Raw genomic sequence first — 21,764 nt, forward strand, 5'->3', positions numbered from 1 at the left:
CGCCTGTAGTCCCAGCTACTCATGGGGAGACTGAAGTCGGGGGCTCTCTTGAGCCCAGGAGGCGGAGGTTGCAGTGAGCCGAGATCACACCACTGTACTCCAGCCTGGACAACAGAGTAAGACCCTACCTCAAAAAAAAAAAACAAAAACAAAAAACAAGGAGGGGAAGGGCACTTCCAGAATGCCAGACTAAGGACTTCTGACAACCTGTTTCTCCATAAAAGCAACAAGATCACTGGCAATTGTCAAAATCAACTTTTCAGAGCTCTGGAAATTAACCCTAGCCCTTTGCGCAGCCACTCTCGAGGCAGGGTCAAACCAAAAGAGTCAGGAGCACGTGGGTATTTGGCACCTCTGCTTTTCCAGCAAGTTCCTGGGATCAAAACCACACTGAACAAGCATGTTGCAAAAAAGGCTGCAACAATTCAAAGAGTGTTTATGCAAGAAAAACAAAGGAATCTCAGCAAGAACCGAATGGTTTGTGACGTTTTAACTTGCCCCATACCCACTCCCCTCTCCCCAGATCTGCGGAAGAGTTGAAACCAATGTCCTTGGAACCACAGTAGCTGTGAAAACCAGCAGTCTAGTAGCCACTGGAGGAAGCAGATCAGGATTGAAGCTCCCCAAAAAGCCCCATCCCCAGAAAACTGTCACTATCTGACCTGCCTAGCTACACTCCATGGAAAAGATCTATTCTCAGGGTAGTGGATCTGACTCTGTACATTTGGTTGTACAGTTGTCCCTTGGTGGCCTGGGGGACTGCTTCCAGGACTTCCTGTGGATACCAAAATCTATGGATGCTCACATCTCTTATATTAAATGGTGTAGGGCCAGATGCAGTGCTTCATGCCTATAAACCTAGCACTTTGGGAGGCAAAGGCGGGCGGATCACTCGAGCCCAGGAGTTTGAGACCAGCCTGGGCAACACAGTAAAACTCCATCTCGGAAAAAAATACAAAAATTAGCCGGGTGTGGTGGCGCACACCTGTAATCCCAGCTACTCAGCAGGCTGAGGTGGGAGGATCACCTGAGCCCAGGGAGGTCGAGGCTGCAGTGAGCTGGTACCACTGCATTCCAGCTTAGAAGACAGAGACCCTGTCCCAAAAAAAAAAGTAGGGGGACTGTATTTGCATATAACCTATACACATCCTGTTGTACACTTTAAATCATCTCTAGATTACTTATAACACCTAATACGATGGAAATGCTCTGTAAATAGCTGTTATACTGTATTGTTTAGGGAATAATGACAATTTGTAAAAGCCTGAACATGTGCAGTACAAACACAATTATTTGTTCAAATATTTTCAATCCATGGTTTATTGAATCTACAGAGGCGTTATTAACCTATAGATAGAGAGGGCTGGCTGTATCGGCATAAAGGATCCCTAAACAGAAACACAAAAACTTCAAAAAATTGGTTCCCTCCCAGGTGGGGACCTGGGGAGAGGGAATGAGGAGGGTTAGGAGGTAAGAGAGACCCAGAAGGAGGCTTTGTACTGTACACCTTTCTTATCCTTTGAATTCTGTGCCCTGTGATTAGATTATCAATTCAAAAAGAAGTAAAATTTAAAAAATAAAATTTAAAAAGAATGCCTTTTAAGAAGAGGCCTTTTTTTGTAACATGCTTGTTCAATGTGCTTTTGATCCCAGGAACTTGCTGGAAAAGCAGAGGTGCCAAATACTCATGTTTTCCTGACTCTTTTGGTTTGACCCTGCCTCGAGAGTGACCACTCAAAGGGCTAGGGTTAATTTCCAAAGCTCTGAAAAGTTGATTTTGATAATTGCCAGTGGTCCCGTTGCTTTTATGGAGAAACAGGTTATCAGAGGTCCTTACTCTGAAATTCTGGAAGTGCCCTTCCCATCCTTTTTTGGTTTTGAGATAGGGTCTCACTCTGTGCCCAGGCTGGAGTACAGTGGCGTGATCTCAGCTCACGGCAACCTCCGCCTCCCGGGCTCAAGCAGTGCCCGCCACCTCAGCCTCCAGAGTAGCTGGGATTACAGGCACACACCACCACACCTGGCTAATTTTTGTATTTTTTGTAGAGACGGGGTTTTACCACATTGCCCAGGCTGGTCTTGAACTCCTGGGCTCAAGTGATCTGCCGGCCCTGGCCTCCCAAAGTGCTGGGATTACAGGCGTGAGCCACCGCACCACCTCCCTCCTTTTTAATACAAGTGGCAGCATATTCTGCATACTCTCCTGTACCTTGATGTGTCTTGGCGATTGCTCCATGTCAGTGTGAGTTCTTCATTCATTTTTCCTCAGATGCCTGCACGACATTCCTTCCCAGGGCTGTACTTTATTTAACTGCTTCTTTATCAATGGCTGTTTGAGTCCAATCCTGTTCAGGAGGTCTCGCATTCCAGGGAAGGCACCAGGCTGGCCGGGAGTCCCTGACCTGCTCTCACAACCTCACACCTCTGGACCTCCAGGCATGGCTTGCCTTCCCTCCTGCCTGAGCACCCCTCACTGGTCCCCCTGCCCCCACCTCATATCTGATGGGAAATCCTCCCTCACCTCCACGTCCAGGCTTTAAACCACCCCATCAGGGCCTCATCCTTCCATGCCCTGATCTCTGATTGCCGGCATCTCTCGCACTGGGCTGTGAGTGCCATCAGGGAGGGGCTACATCTGCTTTATTCACCATTCTCCCTCCCCCACAAGCCCAACAACTAGGACCGCAGAATACCTGCTAAAGCAATAAATGCCTAATTTGTGCTCCATTTCTCACCAAGCCAATGAAAATACCCAGGAGAGAAAGATCAGACCTCTCCCCTCTGACTTTTACAACATGGTATTTTCTAATTCTCCTGATGCTCACAAAGGTCTGTGTCATTTCAGTGCCGCAGGTCACAAACAAATGAGTGGTTTGAGCTCAAGAACAAAATGAAGATTGGGAAACATTCTACTGGTTTAGTATCATTTCCTTTTGCCTTGCAGAAAAGCACGTTGCCCCTGGTACTGAGGAAGAGGAGAAGCTGGTTACCTGCGGGAGGTGGACGGGCCTCGGTGGTGTTCAGTGCCGGACTCCTTCACGAGGTTTCCCTTGCAGCAAATGACCCTTAATTTATCCTGGTATGAGGACGCCAAGTAAATCGCTCCTGAGGAAATGGCAGGGCCCAGGTAGCGCGGGTTCGGGATGTCCAGGTACGCTCGGGCAGGGGTCCTGCAGAGTCCCAGAGTTCCAGTTACCTACATTGCAGGCTACCTCCATTGCTAGGCAGGTTAGGAAGGAACATGCGGCTGGCCCCAACACCTACCCCAACAGCTGAGGTTTTCCACGCATGAGAGGACAATGCTTACCCTGCTGAGGAGCGTGCCTGGATCTCAATTACTTCGAGTGAGTTGAAGTGGGTCACAAACAGATAGGGTTCTCTGTAGGCTGTGTGATCACCATGCAGGCACAGTGTGGGCCAAAGAATGGTGAAAAGAGGGAAAATCAAAATCCGGCCGCAATGCATTCTTTGACCCAGCAATCCTGTGTAAAGCAACTCACCCAACAAATACATATCTATGCACCAGAATAGTCATGCATGTTCGAGGATATTCACTGCCATGTGGTTTGTTACAGCAGAAGATGGAAAACAACTCAGGTGTACAGTGTAGGGATTGGCTAAATAAATTATAATACATCTGGCTGGGCGTGGTGGTTCACGCCTGTAATACCAAGCACTTTGGGAGGCCAAGGTGGGTGGATCACCTGAAGTCAGGAGTTCGAGACCAGCCTGGCCAACATGGTGAAACCCCATCTCTACTAAAAATACAAAAATTAGCCAGGCATGGTGGTGTACACCTGTAATCCCAGCTACTCAGGAGGCTGAGGCGGGAGAATCACTTGAACCCAAGAGGCAGAGGTTGCAGTAAGCTGAGATGGCACCACTGCACTCCGACCTGGGCAACAGAGGGAGACTCCATCTCAAAAAAAATAAATAAATAAAATTATAATACATCTATGGAATTCTGTGCAGCTGTAAACATGCATGAAAAGGCTCTCTTTGTACAGATATGAAACAATGCCCAAGGTACACTGCTCAGTGCAAAAAGCAAGGTTCAGAATCATGTGGGAAGTATTCTGCCTTACTGATTTTTAAAAAGCTGGGAAAAAGAATATATATATTTTATGTGCTAGTATTTGCATAAAGTACTGGAAGGACAAGAAACTCATAGGAGCTTTTTTTTCTTTGGAGGAATAGGGATGGAGAATTTGGGAGATGGACTCTCTGGGTGAGACTTTTCATTGTATACCTTTTAAAACTGATTGTAAACATCTTCAAAGAATTCCATTTTAAAAAAGACTGGGTTCGGGCTGGGCGCGGTGGCTCATGCCTGTAATCCCAGCACTTCGGGAGGCCAAGGCGGGTGGATCACCTGAGATCAGGATTTCGAGACCAGCCTGGCCAACATGGTGAAACCCTGTCTCTACTAAAAATACAAAAAATTACCCGGGTGTGGTGCCAGGCGCCTGTAATCCCAGCTACTTGGGAGGCTGAGGCAGGAGAATCACTTGAACCTGGGAGGTAGAGGTTGCAGTGAGCTGAGATTGCGCCATTGCACTACAGCCTGGGCAACAAGAGTGAAAATCCAACTCAAAAAAAAAAAAAAAAAAGTCTGGGTTCTATTTAAAAAAAAAGACTGGGTTCACAGATATTTAGACATTGCTGGTCTTCTTAATACTCTATGTCTGCATGACAGTGTCACTGAAACTAGAGCAGACAGGACTGGAAATGTTTTCTGCCTTAAAGGGAAAAAGCACTATTATTCCTTGTGGCAAGACTTGGTATTAGACTTTTAAAGTCATGGGTTCTGGTATGCGTGCCCTGGTGCAGTTCCCTGGCCTTGAATCTGGGCTGACTCTGCAGTCTGCTCTAACCAGTAGATCGTGGTGGAAGTGAGCAGGCTTGCCAGCTTCTGCTTCTATATTCTTGGAAGAAGCCAGCGTGGAAAGCAACAAGGCCTCCAGCCACCAGTTGCAGCTGAGCGCCCACATTATGGCCAGCACTCATTGCGTGCCATGTTTGTGAGCCTGTCTTGGGCTTTCTAGTTGTCCCAGTGGCCCTGCTGATACGACATGAAGCAGAACTGTCCAGTCAAGCCACGGAGTTGGGGCCAATGATAAGCTGTTGTTTGAAGTCACTAAGCTTTCAGATGGCTTGTTATGCAGCAAGAGAGAAACAAAATAGCCTCGAAGGGTATCTGGGCCATGACGGCATTTCAGAACATTCACACAGATACGTATGTACATACTTGTATGTATGTGTGTGTTTAGTCTTTGATCCAACAGTTCCACTTTTAGGAGCTTATAATCAGGGGGTGCTATCTAACAAGTACAAAAAGATTAGTACAAGGATGTTCATCGCAGTGTTGTTCACACTTACAAACAAAACAGGCATGGCCTTAATGCTTTGCCTAATTAGAACTGGTTAAGTGAACAGGTGCTCAGTTATGCCATGGGACACTCTGCAGCCTTTGGAAATGACTGAAATAAATCCACAGGGAATGGGGCTCCTTTCTATCATGACAGCCTAGCAAATATTTCCCAGGGCTGGGACTGTGGGCTGGTGAATCTGGCGTAGGCAGCTCTTCATCAAGCCTCAGAATCTTTCCATGAACAGTTCTCCGGGTGACTGTTACACATGGCACTTGGTATCTAATGGAATTCACATGCACAGTGCTTAGGCCAAAAAAAAAAATTTCCACTTGCATTGCGGTTTTTTTTTGTTTTTTTTTTGGGACAGAGTCTTGCTTTGTCACCCAGGCTGGAGTGCAGTGGCGTGATCTCGGCTCACTGCAACCTCCGCCTCCTGGGTTCAAGCAATTCTCCTGCCTCAGCTTCCTGAGTAGCTGGGACTACAGGCACACGCCACCACGCCCGGCTAATTTTTGTATTTTTAGTAGACACGGGGTTTCACCATGTTGGTCAGGCTGGTCTCAAACTCCTGACCTCATGATCCACCCGCCTCGGCCTCCCAAAGTGTCAGGATTACAGGCGTGAGCCACCACACCCAGCTGCAATTCTTTTCCAGGACATCAGCTGCTGGCAAAAGAGAAGCCCCCACATTGAGCCTCACGTACCAAAGGCCAAAGGTAAGCGACTCCACTTGAGATCGTCTGTGCGGCTGCGTCTTCCGTAAGAATCCACGAACACTCCAAATTCTGCAAGGTGTCAAGAGCACGCAGGCATTAGCACAGCCAAGAGCAGGGGCATCAGCGACACACATGGTGATGGAAGAATAAGGAGCAGAGCCCAGGGACCCCTGGCCAGATGGGACTGACTGTGAAAACCAAGAGGCCCTCTGCTGAGCCAGCTCTCAGCTTTATTAAAAATGAGGGACTTTTTAAATTTAATTTATTTTAATTTATTAAATTTTATTAAAGAAAGAGAACTCAAGTGAAAAGAAGGAAAGGAATAAGAGGAGGAGAGGGAAAGAGAAAGAGACAGAGAGAGAGGGGAATGAAGCGATCCGGAGGAAGGAGGATAGACAGCGAAAGACGGAAAGACTCAGGAAAGAAGGGAAGGGGAGGGGAGGGGATGGGGAGGGGGAGGGGAGGACCCAAGAAAGAAAGAAAAGAAAGAATGAAACAAAGAAAAAGACAGATAGAAGGATGGGATGGGAGGGGAAGGGAGGGGAGGGGAGGGGAGGAGAGCAGAGGACGAAATGAGGACAGAGTAAGAGAAATGAAAGGGAGAGAAAGAAAGAGCAAGGGATGGATGAGGAAAAAACTGCCTGCTCTTTGGAGAGAATGTGATAGAGTTAGACCACGCTAGTATCTGGTGATGGAGAGAAGCATCCCCAAGGGGACTTGGTGGTGCTGGAAGGACATTCTCTGTCCCCACAGTCAAACCTATCCTGCCCCAGAGCTCCACGTACCTTCCTCCAACCCCTCATGGGTCCCTAGTGTCCATGAGGACCCAAAAGGGCAGTGGGCACAGCCACAACTCACCGTGGAAACACAGCAAGTACTCCTCTCGCTGCCCTGCGCTGTTCACCTGCACGATCGAGACAGGGAAGCTGTTGGAAGAGGCGGCAAACACAGCAGGTGCCAAGGAATGGTCATTCTTATCCAGGAATTCTGTAAAGGCAGGCGAGAAGCGGGGCTTCAGGAGTGAGTTCTGAGTCTCAGCGCGGCCTGAGCCGTGGGTGGGTGGGTGGGTAAGAGGAGGCAGGTCCTACCCTCGAGCGTGTACTGCTTCATGTCGATTTCGTAGAATTTATTGGTTCCAATGAGGATACTGTAATTGGTGAAGTGGATACAGCTGCAGGGCTCTGAGGTCTCTATCTCCTGAGACATGAGAGCAGAAGAGAAGGACAAGAGAGGTAACACAGGGCAGCCAAGGTCCACAGCTGTTCTGCTTCTGCCTACAGCATCTAGCCAAGCCCTGGAGAACACTGTCACCAAGCTTGTTCAGGTTGTCATAGAAAGCCATTCATCTTTTTTTTTTTGGAGACAAGGTCTCACTCTGTCACCTAGGTTACAGTGCAGTGGTGCGATCATAGCTCACTGCAGCCTCAAACTCCTGAGCTCAAGCAATCCTCCCACCTCAGCCTCCCAAAGCATCAGAATTACAAGCTTGAGTCACTGCACACGCCCCATTCACCTTTCATGCCTCTCAGGATGAACAGTGATCCATTTGTTATCTCTTCCTATTGTTCCATGCAACCCAAAACTAAGAAGACAAGGTCAAACTGCAGCTAAAAAAAGGCAGGGTCAGAAACACCATTCCAGGCTGGGCGCAGTAGCTCACACCTGTAATCCCAGTACTTTGGGGGGCTGAGGCGGGTGGATCACCTGAGGTCAGGAGTTCGAGACCAGCCTGGCCAACATGGTGAAACCTCGTCTCTACTAAAAATACAAAAAATTAGCCAGGTGTGGTGGTGTGCACCTGTGATCCCAGCTACTCAGGAGGCTGAGGCAGGAGAATCGCTCAAACCTGGGAGGCAGAGGTTGCAGTGGGCTGAGATCGTGCCCACTGTATTACAGCCTGGGCGACAAGAACAAAACTCCATCTCAAAAAAAAAAGAAAGAAAAGAAAGAAACAGCATTCCAATGAAGAGACAGAACTTGAACAATACAACATTCTTATCAGAAGGGAAAAAAAAGACAGGAAAAATACACCAACTATTCACAGTGGTGGTCAGCAGCAATGGTTTTGGTTTCCTTCTTTTTGCTAGCTTCTAAGTTTCTAGTTTGAACCTATACTACCTATGCAGTCATCATCATGATCATCATTATTGTCATCTTAATTACCTGCTTCCTGATTATTTTTAGTTGTTTTTAGGCCAATCCTAATGTCATCAAAAAACCAGGCACACCTATTCAAAATGTGTGGCCGGGAATCATAAAGAAGCGGTGATTTCTGAGAATTTTCCTGAAGCTAACAGTTCAAATTCTAGTGAGCATTATCATCATCACTGAATATTTCTTGGTCACCTACTAAGTATGGGAAAACTTTGAGGAAGCATGATATAGTGAAATGGTAGGAAAAAAAATCAAACTTCAGTTTTGGTCTCAACTTTGTAACTGAGGATTTTCTGCCAGCTTCAGTTGTCTTACCTGAAAATTGGGAATAACTGTCTCTGCTTTTCAGAACTGCGGTGAAACGTGCTTGTAAAACAGCCAGTTCAGTCCCCGATAGGGTGGGCACTCAATGAATACACCAACTAAACTAACACCACCCTGCCCAGAATGGAACAGTTTCTCTAACATGTAATGACCCTTATATATTATTCACCCTTCATTTCACTTTTTTTTTTTTTTTTGAGACAGAGTGTCACTCTGTCGCCCAGGCTGGAGTGCAGTGCCACGACCTCGGCTCACTGAAAGTTCCGCCTCCCGGGTTCACGCCATTTTCCTGCCTCAGCCTCCCGAGTAGCTGGGACCACAGGCACCCGCCACCACGCCTGGCTAATTTTTTGTATTTTTAGTAGAGACGAGGTTTCACCATGTTAGCCAGGATGGTCTCGATCTCCTGATCTTGTGATCCGCCCACCTCAGCCTCCCAAAGTGCTAGGATTACAGGCATGAGCCACCGTACCCGTTCCACATTTTTTTTTTTTTTTTTTGAGATGGAGTCTTCCTCTGTTGCCCAGGCTGGAGTGCAATAGTGCAATCTCGGTTCACTGCAACTTCCGCCTCCCAGGTTTATGCAATTCTCCTGCCTCTGCCTCCCAAGTAGCTGGGATAACAAGCACCCACCACCATGCCCGGCTAATTTTTGTATTTTTAGTAGAGACAGGGTTTCACCATGTTGGCCAGGCTGGTCTCAAACTCCTGACCTCAAGTGATCCACCCTCCTCGGCCTCCCAAAGTGCTGGGATTATAGGCGTGAGCCAACGTGCCCGGCCTCATTTCATTTTTGAAACTAATCATGAAAGCACCAGAAATATATCAGGCTTAGGAGGAGTGAGACACTCTTAGGTAGGGACATCAGACAGCATTCTCCAGAAGCCAGGCAGATTTAAGGATCTAACACACATCTCGTCCACACTGCAGTCATCATCACAGCTCACTGCTCCGAGAAGCAGCAGCTCCCTAATTACATACCAAAATAGTGCTAGCACTGGTTATTCCAGAAGGTTATATTAATAGACTCCTAGAATTCGAGAAAGATTCTGATAAGTGCTACCTGGAACTGCTAGCGTCTTAGAAAGAGCCCCTCCTTTTTTTTCCACTGGTTTTTCCTATCAGTCAACTTTCTGTTCTAACAAAAGGTTGAATTCACTGGGCTGAATGGGGAGGCAGTTTGCAAATGTGAGAAGAAAAGCAGGAGGGAAACCGCAGCTACTAGTGGCCCTGGAAGATCCTCCACAAAGGAAGGATCTCGCTCGTGACAGAGGTCACCCCAGGCTAAAGGCGGGTGGGGTGGAAGGAACCCAGTACAGACTGCATCCCAGGACAGTGCACTTTCCACACTGGCTCGCTGAGAGAGCAGGACCGGCTTTCCCACATTCAACCAAGGCAAGGCCCAGGACTTACTTTCCGGATGCAGTATTTGCTGAGGTTTTCGTTGTAGCGGAGAATGACGACTTTGCTGGGCATGGCTGCACAGATGCAGAGCCCGTTCTCAATCTGAAAAGCAACCAAGAAAAGAAAAAGACTGTCACCAGTGTGATACCGGCTGTGGGGCAAAACTAGGAAAAGCTCTCAAGCTCAGCGCTATTGATGATTCAGACCAGATCATTCTGTTTGGTGGGGGGAGGGCTGTCCTGGGCATCGCAGGATATGAGCAGTATCCCTGGCCTTGACCCACTAGATGCCTGCAGCACTTCAATCTGTGACAATCAAAAATGTCTCGAGCCATTACCAAATGTCCCCTGGTAAGGCAGAACTACCCCTGGTCGAGAACCAAGGCTTTACCTGGGATCCGGAGAAGGCCTCAGGGAGGCACCTGACACCACACACCTTTCCCACACATGTGCCTTCTGCTGGAGACAGAATCTTTTGACAAGCTTACCTTGTGAGGAGGGAGAAGACAGAATGAGGGAGAGGAGAGGAAAGGTGGTAGAGACTGCTAAACGAATTTAGAGAAAATTTCTTTTTTTTTGAGACAGAGTCTCACTCTGTTGCCCAGGCTGGAGTGCAGTGGCATGATCTCGGCTCACTGCAGCCTCCACCTCCTGGCTTCAAGCGATTCTCCCACCTCAGCCTCCCAAGTAGCTGGGACTACAGGCGTGCACCACCATGCCTGGCCGATTTTTGTATTTTAAGTACAGATGGGGTTTTGCCATGTTGGCCAGGCTGGTCTCGAACTCCTGGCCTCAAGTGATCCACCTGCCTCCGCCTCCCAAAGTGCTGGGATTACAAGTGTGAACCACCACACCCGGCCCACATTTAGAGAAAATTTCAATCCAAAAGGAAAAGTTCTTAGCTAAGAACTCATACACGTGCAGAGTTCTACATCAAAACTCTTTTTTTCCAGAACAGCTGAAACCCTTTTACGTCTCCTGCTACAACCAGATGTTTATCATTCACCAAATGAGGCTTACTGCTCAAATCAGTCCTGGCATGAAGGTCAGCAGCTGGTACAGTGGGTGAATGAAGATGGGCCGGGATGAGGGAGGCACACACAAGAAAAGGGAAATTGTTAGCAATGTTCTATTTCTTGGACTGAGTAGTGAGTGTGTGGATGCTTACGACATTATTAGGCTTTAGGATTTACGTATATGTTCCATACATTTTTTGAACAGTTCAGATATTAGAATGAAAATAATTTCTAATTTAAAAAACTAATTTTTGTTAGCTGGGCATGGTGGTGCATGCCTGTAATCCCAGTTACTCGGGAGGCTGAGGCAGGAGAATCACTTGAACCCGGGAGGCAGAGGCTGCAGTGAGCCAAGATCACACCACTGCATTCCAGCCTGGGTGACAGAGTGAGACTCTGTCTCAAAAAAAAAAAAAAAAAAAAAATTTGGCCAGGTGCAGTGGCTCATGCCTGTAATCCCATGTAATCCCAGCACTTTGGGAGGCCGAGGTGGGTGGATCACTTGAGGCCAGGAGTTCGAGACTAGCCTGGCCAACATGGTCAAACCCTGTCTCTACTAAAAATACAAAAATTGGCCTGCCATGATGGTGCATGCCTGTAGTCCCAGCTACTTGGGAGGCTGAAGCGAGCAAATCGCTTAAAGCCGGGAGGCGGAGGCTACAGTGAGCCAAGATCGTGCCGCTGTGCTCCAGCCTGAGTGACAGAGCAAGACTCTGTGTCAAAAAAAAAAAAAATGTTGATTGAGCAGCTGAATGAACAAACGTGCAGTGTGCTCTCTTCTGAGGGGCAAAATGCGATGGTTTTCAACAGCAGAACGCCAGTAGCCTCAGGGGGTCTATAAACACCTGATTCAGACTTAATTAAAGTTATACATGTACATGTATATATACCCACAAACACTCTTTTTTACTATTTTCTACTTTAACTTTTAAGTTCACAGGCACATGTGCAGGTTTGTTGTATCAATAAACTCATGTCATGGGGGTTTTGTTGTACAGGTTATTTCATCACCTGTGTATTAAGCCTAGTATCCATTAGTTATTTTTCCCAATCCCCTCCCTCCTCCCACCCTCCACCCTCTGATGGGCCCCAGTGTGTGTTGTTCCCCTCTATGTGTCCATGTGTTCTCATCATTCAGCTCCCACTTATAAGTGAAAACATGTGGTATTTGTTTTTCTGTTCCTGCGTTAGTTTGCTTAAGATAATGGCCTACAGCTCCATCCATGTTCCTGCAGAGGACATGATCTCATTCTTTTTTTAGAGCTGCATTAATATTCCGTGGTGTATATGTACCACATTTTCTTTATCCAGTCTACCGTTGATGGGCATTTAGGTTGATTCCATGTCTTTGCTATTAGGAGTAGGCTGCAATGAACAAACACATGCATGTGACTTTATAATAGAATGATTTATATTCCTTTGGGTATATACCCAGTAATGGGATTGCTGGGTTGAATGGTATTTCCACTTTTAGGTCTTTGAAGATCCCCACACTGTCTTCCACAATGGTTGAACTAATTTATACTCCCACCAACAGTGTATAAGTGTTCCTTTTTCTCCACAACCTCACCAGCATCTGTTATTTTTTGACTTTTTGATTAAAGAAGCAAACAAAGGTATTTTATGTGCCACTTTTCAATATGCCAGAAGCTACAAATGAATTAACTTGAGTTCTCATGAACTGACTTTGTTATGTAAATGTCATAAATTTGAATTTTTAAATTTCTAGTAATGAAACATACTTTCATCTAGTTCAGACGTGGAGATCCACATTAGATTTTTTTGAAGGTTCGTCTCTCTCTCTCACAGACACAGCAGATACACACATGCACATGCACACACACTTATTTTTAAATTATGGATCATCCTTCTAGTTTTGTTAATTTTATTCCTGTTTTGCTCTCAGACATTTATTTTAGATTCAAAACCTGTACAAATTTCATGGCTACACAAATTATTTCACGTGCCTAAAGGAGGCAACAGAAATTTAACCTAGTTTGAGGATGTACAATTGTGAAAGTTGTTAGAATCAAAATGGAGTCGCCAATGTTAACAAAACCCTGACATTAGAGCAGGAGGAGGCCATGAAGAGAGGGTTCTCACACTTGTGTGCCTGATAAAAAAGAGACTCGACAAAAACCACAAAGGCCATTGCAATCTGTTTTTTTTTTTCCCTGTCACCAGGCAAAGTGCGGTGGCGCAATCTCAGCTCACTGCAACCTCCGCCTCCTGGGTTCAAGTCATTCTCCTCCCTCAGCCTCCCGAGTAGCTGGGATTACAGGCGCCCGCCACCGTGCCCAGCTAATTTTTGTATTTTTAGTAGAGGCGGGGTTTCACCATGTTGGCCAGGATGGTCTTGATCTCTTGACCTCATGATCCACCCGCCTCAGCCTCCCAAAGTGCTGGGATTACAGGCATGAGCCACTGCGCCCAGCCAGGCCACTGCAATCTTACACAAAAAATACTTCTGCAAGGACATCCGCCCAGTGACTACCTGTCCAACCTTAGACAAGCGTCAGTCTTGTTATTAATCTTTGAAGCCAAGGATAATTATTTCAAAAAGATTATGGAATCCTCACTTACAAACCTCTGTCTTCCTTTATCTCCCTAGATACCCACATAGTTTACAATGGCACGTGTATTCCCATTGCAAAGCCCTGTTCCCAAATCAATCTCTTTTCTTTCAGAGAGCCCCTCTCTGTTTGTTATTTAAGTTGACACTATCTTGAAGGTGAAATCAACAAGCTCTGTGGGAAGAGAGGTAGTGTCAATTTCCAGAACATTCCACCAGCTAGGACTCTGAGGGGAGCTTACCTTGCCTGCCCCAAACAAGTGGCAGCCCTTGACAGCTTCAAAAATGTTGGGTGAGATGTCGGGCTGGGCGGGCAGGTGGGACTGCGCCAGGGACTGTTTCACTTTCTTCACGTCCACAAGACACAGTGCCCGCTCTTCTCCTGAACAGGAAAAGGAACAACCTCTCGTCAGCATGAAGCCGTTAAGTAAAGGTACGGGACGGTGGTTCTAGTTCTAGTCACAAGTAAAAGTCACAAGAGGCTACACAGATGATCTGAGTTTTCCACAAATCCATATAAACACATTTTAGGTCCATGATTTATTTATTATTTTTTTTTTTTAATTTTTGAGACAGAGTCTTGCTCTGTTGCCCACACTGGAGTGCAACGGTGCAATCTCGGCTCACTAAAACCTCTGCCTCCTGGGTTCAAGCGATTCTCCTGCCTCAGCCTCCTGAGTAGCTGGGATTACAGGTGCATGCCACTATGCCTGGCTAATTTTTTTTTTTGTATTTTTAGTAGAGACGGGGTTTCACCATGTTGGTCAGGCTGGTCTCGAACTCCTGACCTTGTGATCTGCCCGCCTCAGCCTCCCAAAGTGCTGGGATTACAGGCGTGAGCCACCATGCCCGGCCCAGGTCCATGATTTAAATCTAAGACAATAACATTTGGCCTTTTAGTCAAGATTCTGAGGAGGGTGGAATTCTGCAGACATAAAATTGGAGAATGTGAACTGTACTTTCAAACATGCTCCCCAGCAAAGTAAAGAACGAATGTGTGAGGGAGGAATGAGGGGGCATTCTATGAAAAAACAGACTTAGACTATCCAAATATGTGGATGTCAGGAGAGACAAAAGGCTGAGGAACCGTTCAGATTAAAGGAGACTAGAGAGGCATGATTAAATGCAATGCAAATTCTGGGACATTATAGAAGCCACAGGTAAAATCCAACTATGGGCAGCATAGTGGATACTTGTATTATAGTAAGGGTAAATTTCCTAAATGCAAAAATTATAGTATGTGAAACTATTCTATATGATACTCTACGTGTGGATATATGTCATTATATGTTTTTCAAAACCCATAGAATGTATACCACCAAGAAAGACCTCTATAATGTAAACTGTAGACATGGGGTGACAATGATGTGTCACTGTCAATGTGTCAATGTAGGTTCACTGACTCTAACAAACGTATCACTCTGGTGGGGGATGTTGGTAGTGGGGGAGGCTATGCATATATGAGAACGGGGGTATACGGGAACTCTCTGTACCTTTCAATTTTGCTGTGAATCTAAAACTGCTCTAAAGAATAAAATAAGGAAGAGAGGAAGATACGGAGGAAAAAGAGCTGAGATTAAGAAAGGCCAGTTCTTGTCCATAGTATGTCAGTCCCTGGATCCAGCCATGCCTGAAACAAGACCTAACTGTTGATGTTTTAAACACTGAATCGATATATTACTGTTTTCCCCCTTTAAAAATAATGTCACTAACACAGACAGAGAGAAATAAATTGTGCCCTGGTTATGTAACAGAATGTCTTCAATCCTTAGGTTGATATACTGAAGAACCTGGCGTCATACCTGCAACTAACTCTCAAATGGTTCAGGAAAGAGAGAGAGAGAGAGAGAGAGAGAGAGAGAGAGAGAGAGTGTGTGTGTGTGTGTGTGTGTGTGTGTGTGTGTGTTAAGAAGAGAGAGAAAAAAATTATGAGAAAATATTAGCAAATGGTGACTTGAGAGAGATCACACAGTTAACAGAGCAAGCAAGCTCTCAGAAGGTCAGGGCCCACAGTGGTTTCGTTGCAATCAGGACAAAGGGTTTGGCTTTAGAGAGTCTTTGAGGCTTAGCACTCTTCACTTGGCCTAACAGTGGGATGTTCTTTGGGAATGTCAGACTGTGCTAAACTGGATACTGGAAGGGAACTGAATCTGGACAGAGGGGGTCCATTAGCTGAGGCTTGGGCATCTATGGGGACACAGAGATAAGAGCTACAATGGCTCCCCTCTACTATTTTGTGTTTTACGAGCATGAAACGTGGCTTCAACATATTGGCTCCCTTGAAAGTAAAGAAAAAACACCGTGTCCTTGGCCTCACACCTGCTATCATGAGTAGCTTCTCCAGGTCCTTGATAATATAAATTTGGAAGACTGCTCCAATTCCTGGGACATGGGTTAGGGAGTTTTTCAAGACATTCAGGGCGTAGAGACCTTCCTCGGTGCCCACCAACACCACCTGCAAGGGCAGAAGTCCGAAGGCAGAACATAAGCACGGTCACGTCACCAGAACAATCTCTAGTAAGAGCAACAAGGCCTCCACAGCCCTTTCTTTCTTGATGGGGTGTGGCTGTAACTAGACACCAGCTGGCCATGCCCATGCAAGCATTACCTGGTCACTGAAGGGCAATGTGCAGTTCATGTCTAGACGGTCATCACCTTCCAGTTTCAGCAGGGAGTTTCCAAGCAGTTTCTTTTCATAGGTGAAAGAAAAGAAAAACAGAAGACATCGTGAGGCTGATCTGTTTATGACCAAACCATCCAGAGAAACCAAGAGAAGGTTAAGGCCAAGTTATTCCTGGAAATGCTCAGAAACGCACATATGCTCTTAGCTCAGCTGGTATTTTGATCTGAGCTCCAAATGCAAAATGCGAGTGCTATTGGTATCTCTGGGGCAGCTGTTAATTAGCATCTGAGTTATAACTTGGCTGGGATGCAGAAATAAGGGAGCATAGTAGACATGGAAAGCTATTCTGTGACAAGAAATAAGCTGAAGCTAAGGAGATTTCACCTGCACAGGGTTAATAAGACACATGAAAGACTCCTTCCCCCATAAGGCTGCAGCAGAAGTGCAAAGGCGCCGTGTTAGCAGCGAGCCAGCACGCCTCTGCATCTCTTTACCTGAACCCAGGCAGGCAGAAGCTCGTAAGAAACACAGTCGCGGGCCTATTGTACACATATTAACAAGGATTTCAGTAAAAGGCTCACATGTGTAATGACCAACAAGTCATCTAAACAGGTCTAACCACTGAGTAAAGCCCTTTTCAGGAGGCTTGTGGTTAAGAAACTGCCGACTGCTAACACATAAAGTGTTTATTAGGAGTGAAGAGTCTGAAAAGAGCTGTTTGGTCTTCGCTGGAGCAAACGTCAATGAGCAATGAGCACTGTTTGTATCCTGGAACATTTTAGGTGGGGTGATGCCAATCACAGCACACCTACGTTTCTAACAGCTTAAGGATAAGTAGGACTCCAAACCTGCCTACGAAAGAGCAAATACTGCAAAAACAACTGAGATGCTTATGAAAAGCCTTCCTGGAGGGGACGCAGCTGCCGGCAGCCTATTGTGCTGCTTCGTGGCCAAAGTGCTTCTAACTCAAGCCTTCAAACCAGACAAACTCATTTGAGTAAACAGGAGAGAGGATTTCCTTATAAGTACATTTGCTGTTGCATCGCCACAACCAAGGTCTACAATGCCACCAGAGTAGGCTACTGATGCCGATTCCCCCATTCTTTTTCCTTTGTTTTGTTTTTACAGTCCATGCCTCGCTCTGTTGCCCAGGCTGGAGTACAGTGGCACAATCGTAGTTCACTGCAGCCTCAAACTTCTGGGCGATCCGCCGGCCTCAGCCTCCCTACTAGCTGGAACTACAGGTGCATGTCACCACACCTGGCTAACTTTCTTTCTTTCTTTTTCTTTTTTTAAGAGATGGGATCTTGCTATCTTGCCCAGTCTGGTTTCAAACTCCTGGGCTCAAGTGATCCTCCTGCCTTGGCCTCCTGGGTCACTGGGACCACAGGCATGAGCCACAGCATCCCTGATTCCCACATTCTAAATGGATCATGATGCCACACAAGCTACCTTGGTGCTTGTGCCTTCATCACCACCAGACTCCTGGCCGTGACACAGTCTAGAGCCATCAGCCCTCGGAAAGAGAGCCCGAGGGGAATCAAAATGGCCAATGGGATTCTCGTCGTTAACACCAGTTACCAAGTCAGCCCCCTTTACAAAGACAACCTCCAGGGCCCGTTTTCATACTCACAGCATCGGCTTCTGCTTTTTCCCTAGAAACTCTCCCACCTGCGACAACTGATTCTAAGGCGGTGACCCAGCGCTGTTTGTCAGGGAAGCTGGGAGCTAGCAAGTAGAGGGTTCTCCCGGGCCAGCAGGTGGTGTGCGGGTGAGATTCCATCTTCAGTATGTATGGGACATCTAGGAGATTTCACAGAGAGCACAGGATTGGGTGTGGATTTCCCCCGTTCCCACTGGGAGAGACGGGCCTGAGAGATCAAAGATGCCCACCAAACCACGCAAATCCCAGTTACCGCCAAGGCGGGCAGCGGAGGAAGATGGGCCTCCTTTGCAGAGCCAATCTTCCCTGTACCACCCCTTCTGTCCCTGCTGATTGGCCAAGCCCGGCCCACCTCCAGGGCGGGGCTCCTCCGGCTCCTCCTCACCTGCTTTGGCTGTATTTGCGAGTTCGGAAGCACCAACGGCACCATGAATAGATACATCCCCGTCGGGAAGGCACAGCTCAAATTCTTCCACCGGCCTCTGTCCAGCTTGGTGCAAAGAGGAAGGGCAGAAAGAAAAACAAAAGAACAGGAACAAGAACAAGGGGAGAAGAGAGGAGAAGAGAGAGCGAGAGAGACAGCAAGGGAGAAAGAGACAGGGTACGTGTGTAAAGAGAGGCGCACGAGAACAAGGAAGGGACAGAGGTGTGCAGAGAAGGCAGAGAGGGAAGATAAAAAAAAAATAAAGTGTGTCAGATGAGTAGCACAGTCAAATTTCTGATGACGATGCGGATTTATGGGTTAGTTGACTGAGGCAGAAGTTCTCGGAAGGTGTATTAGCAGGTGGAATCTTCAGGGCAGCGCCCTGCGGGTTCTTCAGGGGGGAGACCTATAGATGTGAGTATCGCACCAATAACCTTTAGAGAAGTCATTTGGTTTGTAAGTTTCAAAAATGGAAAAGCGTAGAAGGCTTGCAAGGCAGTCCAAAACACAAAGCCTTCGCGCCAGCACTGGGGAGACCTGGGTTAGCCACGTGCAACGACCTTCCCCCTGAATTATTAATTTACCTTCTCTGGCTTCATTGTCGTAAATGAGGACTTTTGATCCCTCCAGGACAATGTACTTCCTGTCCCAGCCTTGCTGTCCTCGTTTGTTATTCCTGGGGAAAGAAAGATGGAAAAGAAAAATGTCTGAACTCAGAAGAAACATCAGGTGGAGGATAGGATGAGGGGGTGGCAGAGTTCCTAGAAAAGACACTTCCCTAGAAAACATCAGGGACAGAAGTGGCTTGTGCCAGCACCTGCTCCAGCCCAAGCCACCCTGCCACGCTACCTGGGCACCTTCATCCACCCTTCCAGGTGCAAGCTGCTGCTGGGCTCCTTGGTCTGGAGACCTGGGGAGTTCATTTTGTCGCGGCAGAAGGCCTCGGTGAAGTGTGTGGCGTATTCAGCAGGCAAGCCGCAGGTGGCTGGCAAGCACGTGGAGCACTTGGGGTGACACATCACCTGACATTCTAGGGAAGAACAGTGAGCAACCTGAGGGCATGCTCAGCCGACCCCGGACCCTTCCCTTCCTCTGCCAGCCAACCCCCCTGGGCTTCTCTACCCCAGCCAGGCCCAGAGTCTGGCCCTGACTTGCAGGTAGTCTCCTGAGCTTCCCCTGGTGCCAGGCCCCTGCAGAAACGGAAAACAAAAGTGCCAAGTGCTCTTGACCCAGTTTTCCAGGCTTCAATCCAGGCCACCCACAAACAGGTGTGTAAAGAACACGTTTGCATGTTTCAGTTGGAGTCAGCGGAAAGGTAGGGAGAGACCAGCCTGACAAAAAGGGGCTGGAAATTAGCAAAGCCTAAGGCACTTTGAGCAGCAGGCTGGAGTCATGAGCTGCAGACATATATAAACTCACAGCTTCAACAGGGGAAAAATAGCATCCTCCTACTGAAATAAGAAGCTCGAAAATGAATGCACTATATGATGAGTTAGAAAAAAATCACCTCCACCTGATAGACTTTTTTAGCTGGAGATGCACAGGTGCCCAGCACAGATGCACAACTACTGATCTTACCGAGACATTTGGATGCCTGGCGTCCAAAGTGCACGGTATCCAGACACACAGCACACTTTGTGGCTCGCATGTTCAGTCCTACGTTGAATCGGTGAGGAATATTGTGATGCATGCGTTCCTTAAGACGCCGACTAAATTCTGGAGGAAAATGTTTTAAAAAATCATTAGAGTACTGCAAACGATCCCATCAGGAAAGTGAAAAGACAACCCACAGAAAGGGAAAAAATACTTGCAAATCAAATCTCTGATAAGGGACTCATATCTAGAATATAGAAAGAACTCTTACAACTCAATAATAAAAAGACAACCCAATTTTAAAATGGGCCAAGAATTTAAATAGACACCTCCCCGAAGAGGATAAATGGCCAACGAGCACATGAAAAGATGCTCAACATTATTAGTCATTAGAGAGATGCGAATCAAAACCCCAAGCAGACACCACTTCACAACCACTAGGATGTCTACAGTCTAAAAAAAGGAAGATAAGTGTGGATGAGGATGTGGAGAAACTGGAACCCTCACACATTCCTGGTGAGAATGTAAAAATGGTGCAGCCACTTCGGAACTCAGTCTGGTAGTTCCGTAAAAGGTTAAACATAGTTACCCCAGGACCCAGCAATTCCACTCCTGTTTATATATCCAAGGGGACTGAAAACATGTACCCACAAAAATCTGTACATAAATGTTCACAGCAGCATAATTTATGACAGCTAAAAAGTGGAAACAACACAAATGTCCATCAATGGTGATATGGTTTGCCTGCGTCCCCACCCAAATCTCATCTTGAATTGCAGCTGCCATAATTCCCATGTGTTGGGAGGGACCTGGTAGGAGATAACTGAATCATGCGGGTGGTTTCCCCCATACTGTCCTTGTGGTAGTGAATAAGATCTGATAGTTTTATAAAGGGAAACCCCTCTCGTTTGGTTCTTATTCTCTTTTGCCGCTGCCATATGAGACATGCCTTTTGCCTTCCACCATGATTGTGAGGCCTCCCCAGCCACATGGAACTGTGAGTCTATTACACCTCTTTTCTTTATAAATTACTCAGTCTTGGGTATGTCTTTATCAGCAGTGTAAATGGAGTATTATTCAGCCATGAAAGGAATGAAGTTCTGATACATGCTACAACATGGGTGAACCTTGAAAACATTACATTCCATGAAAGAAGCCAGACACAAAAGGCCACACGCAGTATGATTCATCTATATGAAACGTCTAAGAGAGGAGATCGACAGAGACAGAAAGTAGATTGGTGGTTGCCAAGAGGAACATGAGTGGAAGGAGAATGGCAGGGGACTGATAATGTGTATGGAGTATTTTTTGGGTGGGGGGGGGTGTGCCAAAATTGTTCATAAATTAGAATGTGATAAGGGTTACATGACCCTGTAAACTTACTGAAAAAGATTGAATTGTACATTTTTAGTGAGTGAACTGTACGGTATGCAAATTACATCTCAATAAAACTGTTAAAACCATTAGAACAGGTTAGTTACAGATTTTGAAACTATTAACACTAACAGATGCATCTAGATTTATAAGACTCAACTTAAAATCTCCATTATCCAGTGATTAGGAATCAGGCTTTGTTTAAGAACATGTTACTGGTAGGAGATTGACTGACTACATGATGGTAGGCTCTCCTTACAACATCACGCCCTTCCTTTCTTGGGAAGGTGCAAGGAATAAATAACAGGAATGCACTTTGAAACTGTGTGGTGCAGTATACACGAAGGAGCAATATACTGTAGTATTATCACTATTCAGGGAAGTTTCAGTGGACACCACAGCCAGAGGCAATGCTTTCCTCTATCTTGTCATCACCATTTTAATGACTTTAAGAGTACAGCTCTTTGGCTGGGCACAGTGGCTCAAACCTGTAATGCCAGCACTTTGGGAGGCCAAGGCAGGTAGATCAA

At 46.5% G+C, this 21,764-nt stretch overlaps 1 protein-coding gene across 8 annotated transcripts in view; it reads right to left on the reverse strand.

Annotated features, from left to right (window-relative positions):
• CIT (citron rho-interacting serine/threonine kinase) overlaps nucleotides 1–21,764 on the reverse strand; it is a 189,867-nt gene that overhangs the window by 8,845 nt on the left and 159,258 nt on the right. For 4 of the 8 annotated variants that reach the window (XM_063712267.1, XM_024256947.3, XM_024256946.3 and 1 more), the window contains exons 33-47: nucleotides 19,846–19,983; nucleotides 19,117–19,297; nucleotides 18,852–18,943; nucleotides 18,229–18,333; nucleotides 17,814–17,983; nucleotides 16,675–16,719; nucleotides 16,166–16,246; nucleotides 15,877–16,012; nucleotides 13,800–13,939; nucleotides 9,980–10,072; nucleotides 7,177–7,285; nucleotides 6,947–7,075; nucleotides 6,077–6,157; nucleotides 3,308–3,386; nucleotides 2,991–3,170 (exon numbers count right to left, since the gene is read on the reverse strand). In XM_063712267.1, the coding sequence (XP_063568337.1) occupies nucleotides 2,991–3,170; nucleotides 3,308–3,386; nucleotides 6,077–6,157; nucleotides 6,947–7,075; nucleotides 7,177–7,285; nucleotides 9,980–10,072; nucleotides 13,800–13,939; nucleotides 15,877–16,012; nucleotides 16,166–16,246; nucleotides 16,675–16,719; nucleotides 17,814–17,983; nucleotides 18,229–18,333; nucleotides 18,852–18,943; nucleotides 19,117–19,297; nucleotides 19,846–19,983 (1,759 nt within the window). The remainder of the gene's footprint in view (nucleotides 1–2,990; nucleotides 3,171–3,307; nucleotides 3,387–6,076; nucleotides 6,158–6,946; nucleotides 7,076–7,176; nucleotides 7,286–9,979; nucleotides 10,073–13,799; nucleotides 13,940–15,876; nucleotides 16,013–16,165; nucleotides 16,247–16,674; nucleotides 16,720–17,813; nucleotides 17,984–18,228; nucleotides 18,334–18,851; nucleotides 18,944–19,116; nucleotides 19,298–19,845; nucleotides 19,984–21,764) is intronic. The other 4 variants (XM_024256949.3, XM_024256948.3, XM_054528305.2 and 1 more) reach the window with 1 other exon arrangement.

The sequence above is a fragment of the Pongo abelii genome, chromosome 10, assembly GCF_028885655.2.
Source record: "Pongo abelii isolate AG06213 chromosome 10, NHGRI_mPonAbe1-v2.0_pri, whole genome shotgun sequence".
In the NCBI taxonomy this organism is placed as follows: domain Eukaryota; kingdom Metazoa; phylum Chordata; class Mammalia; order Primates; family Hominidae; genus Pongo; species Pongo abelii.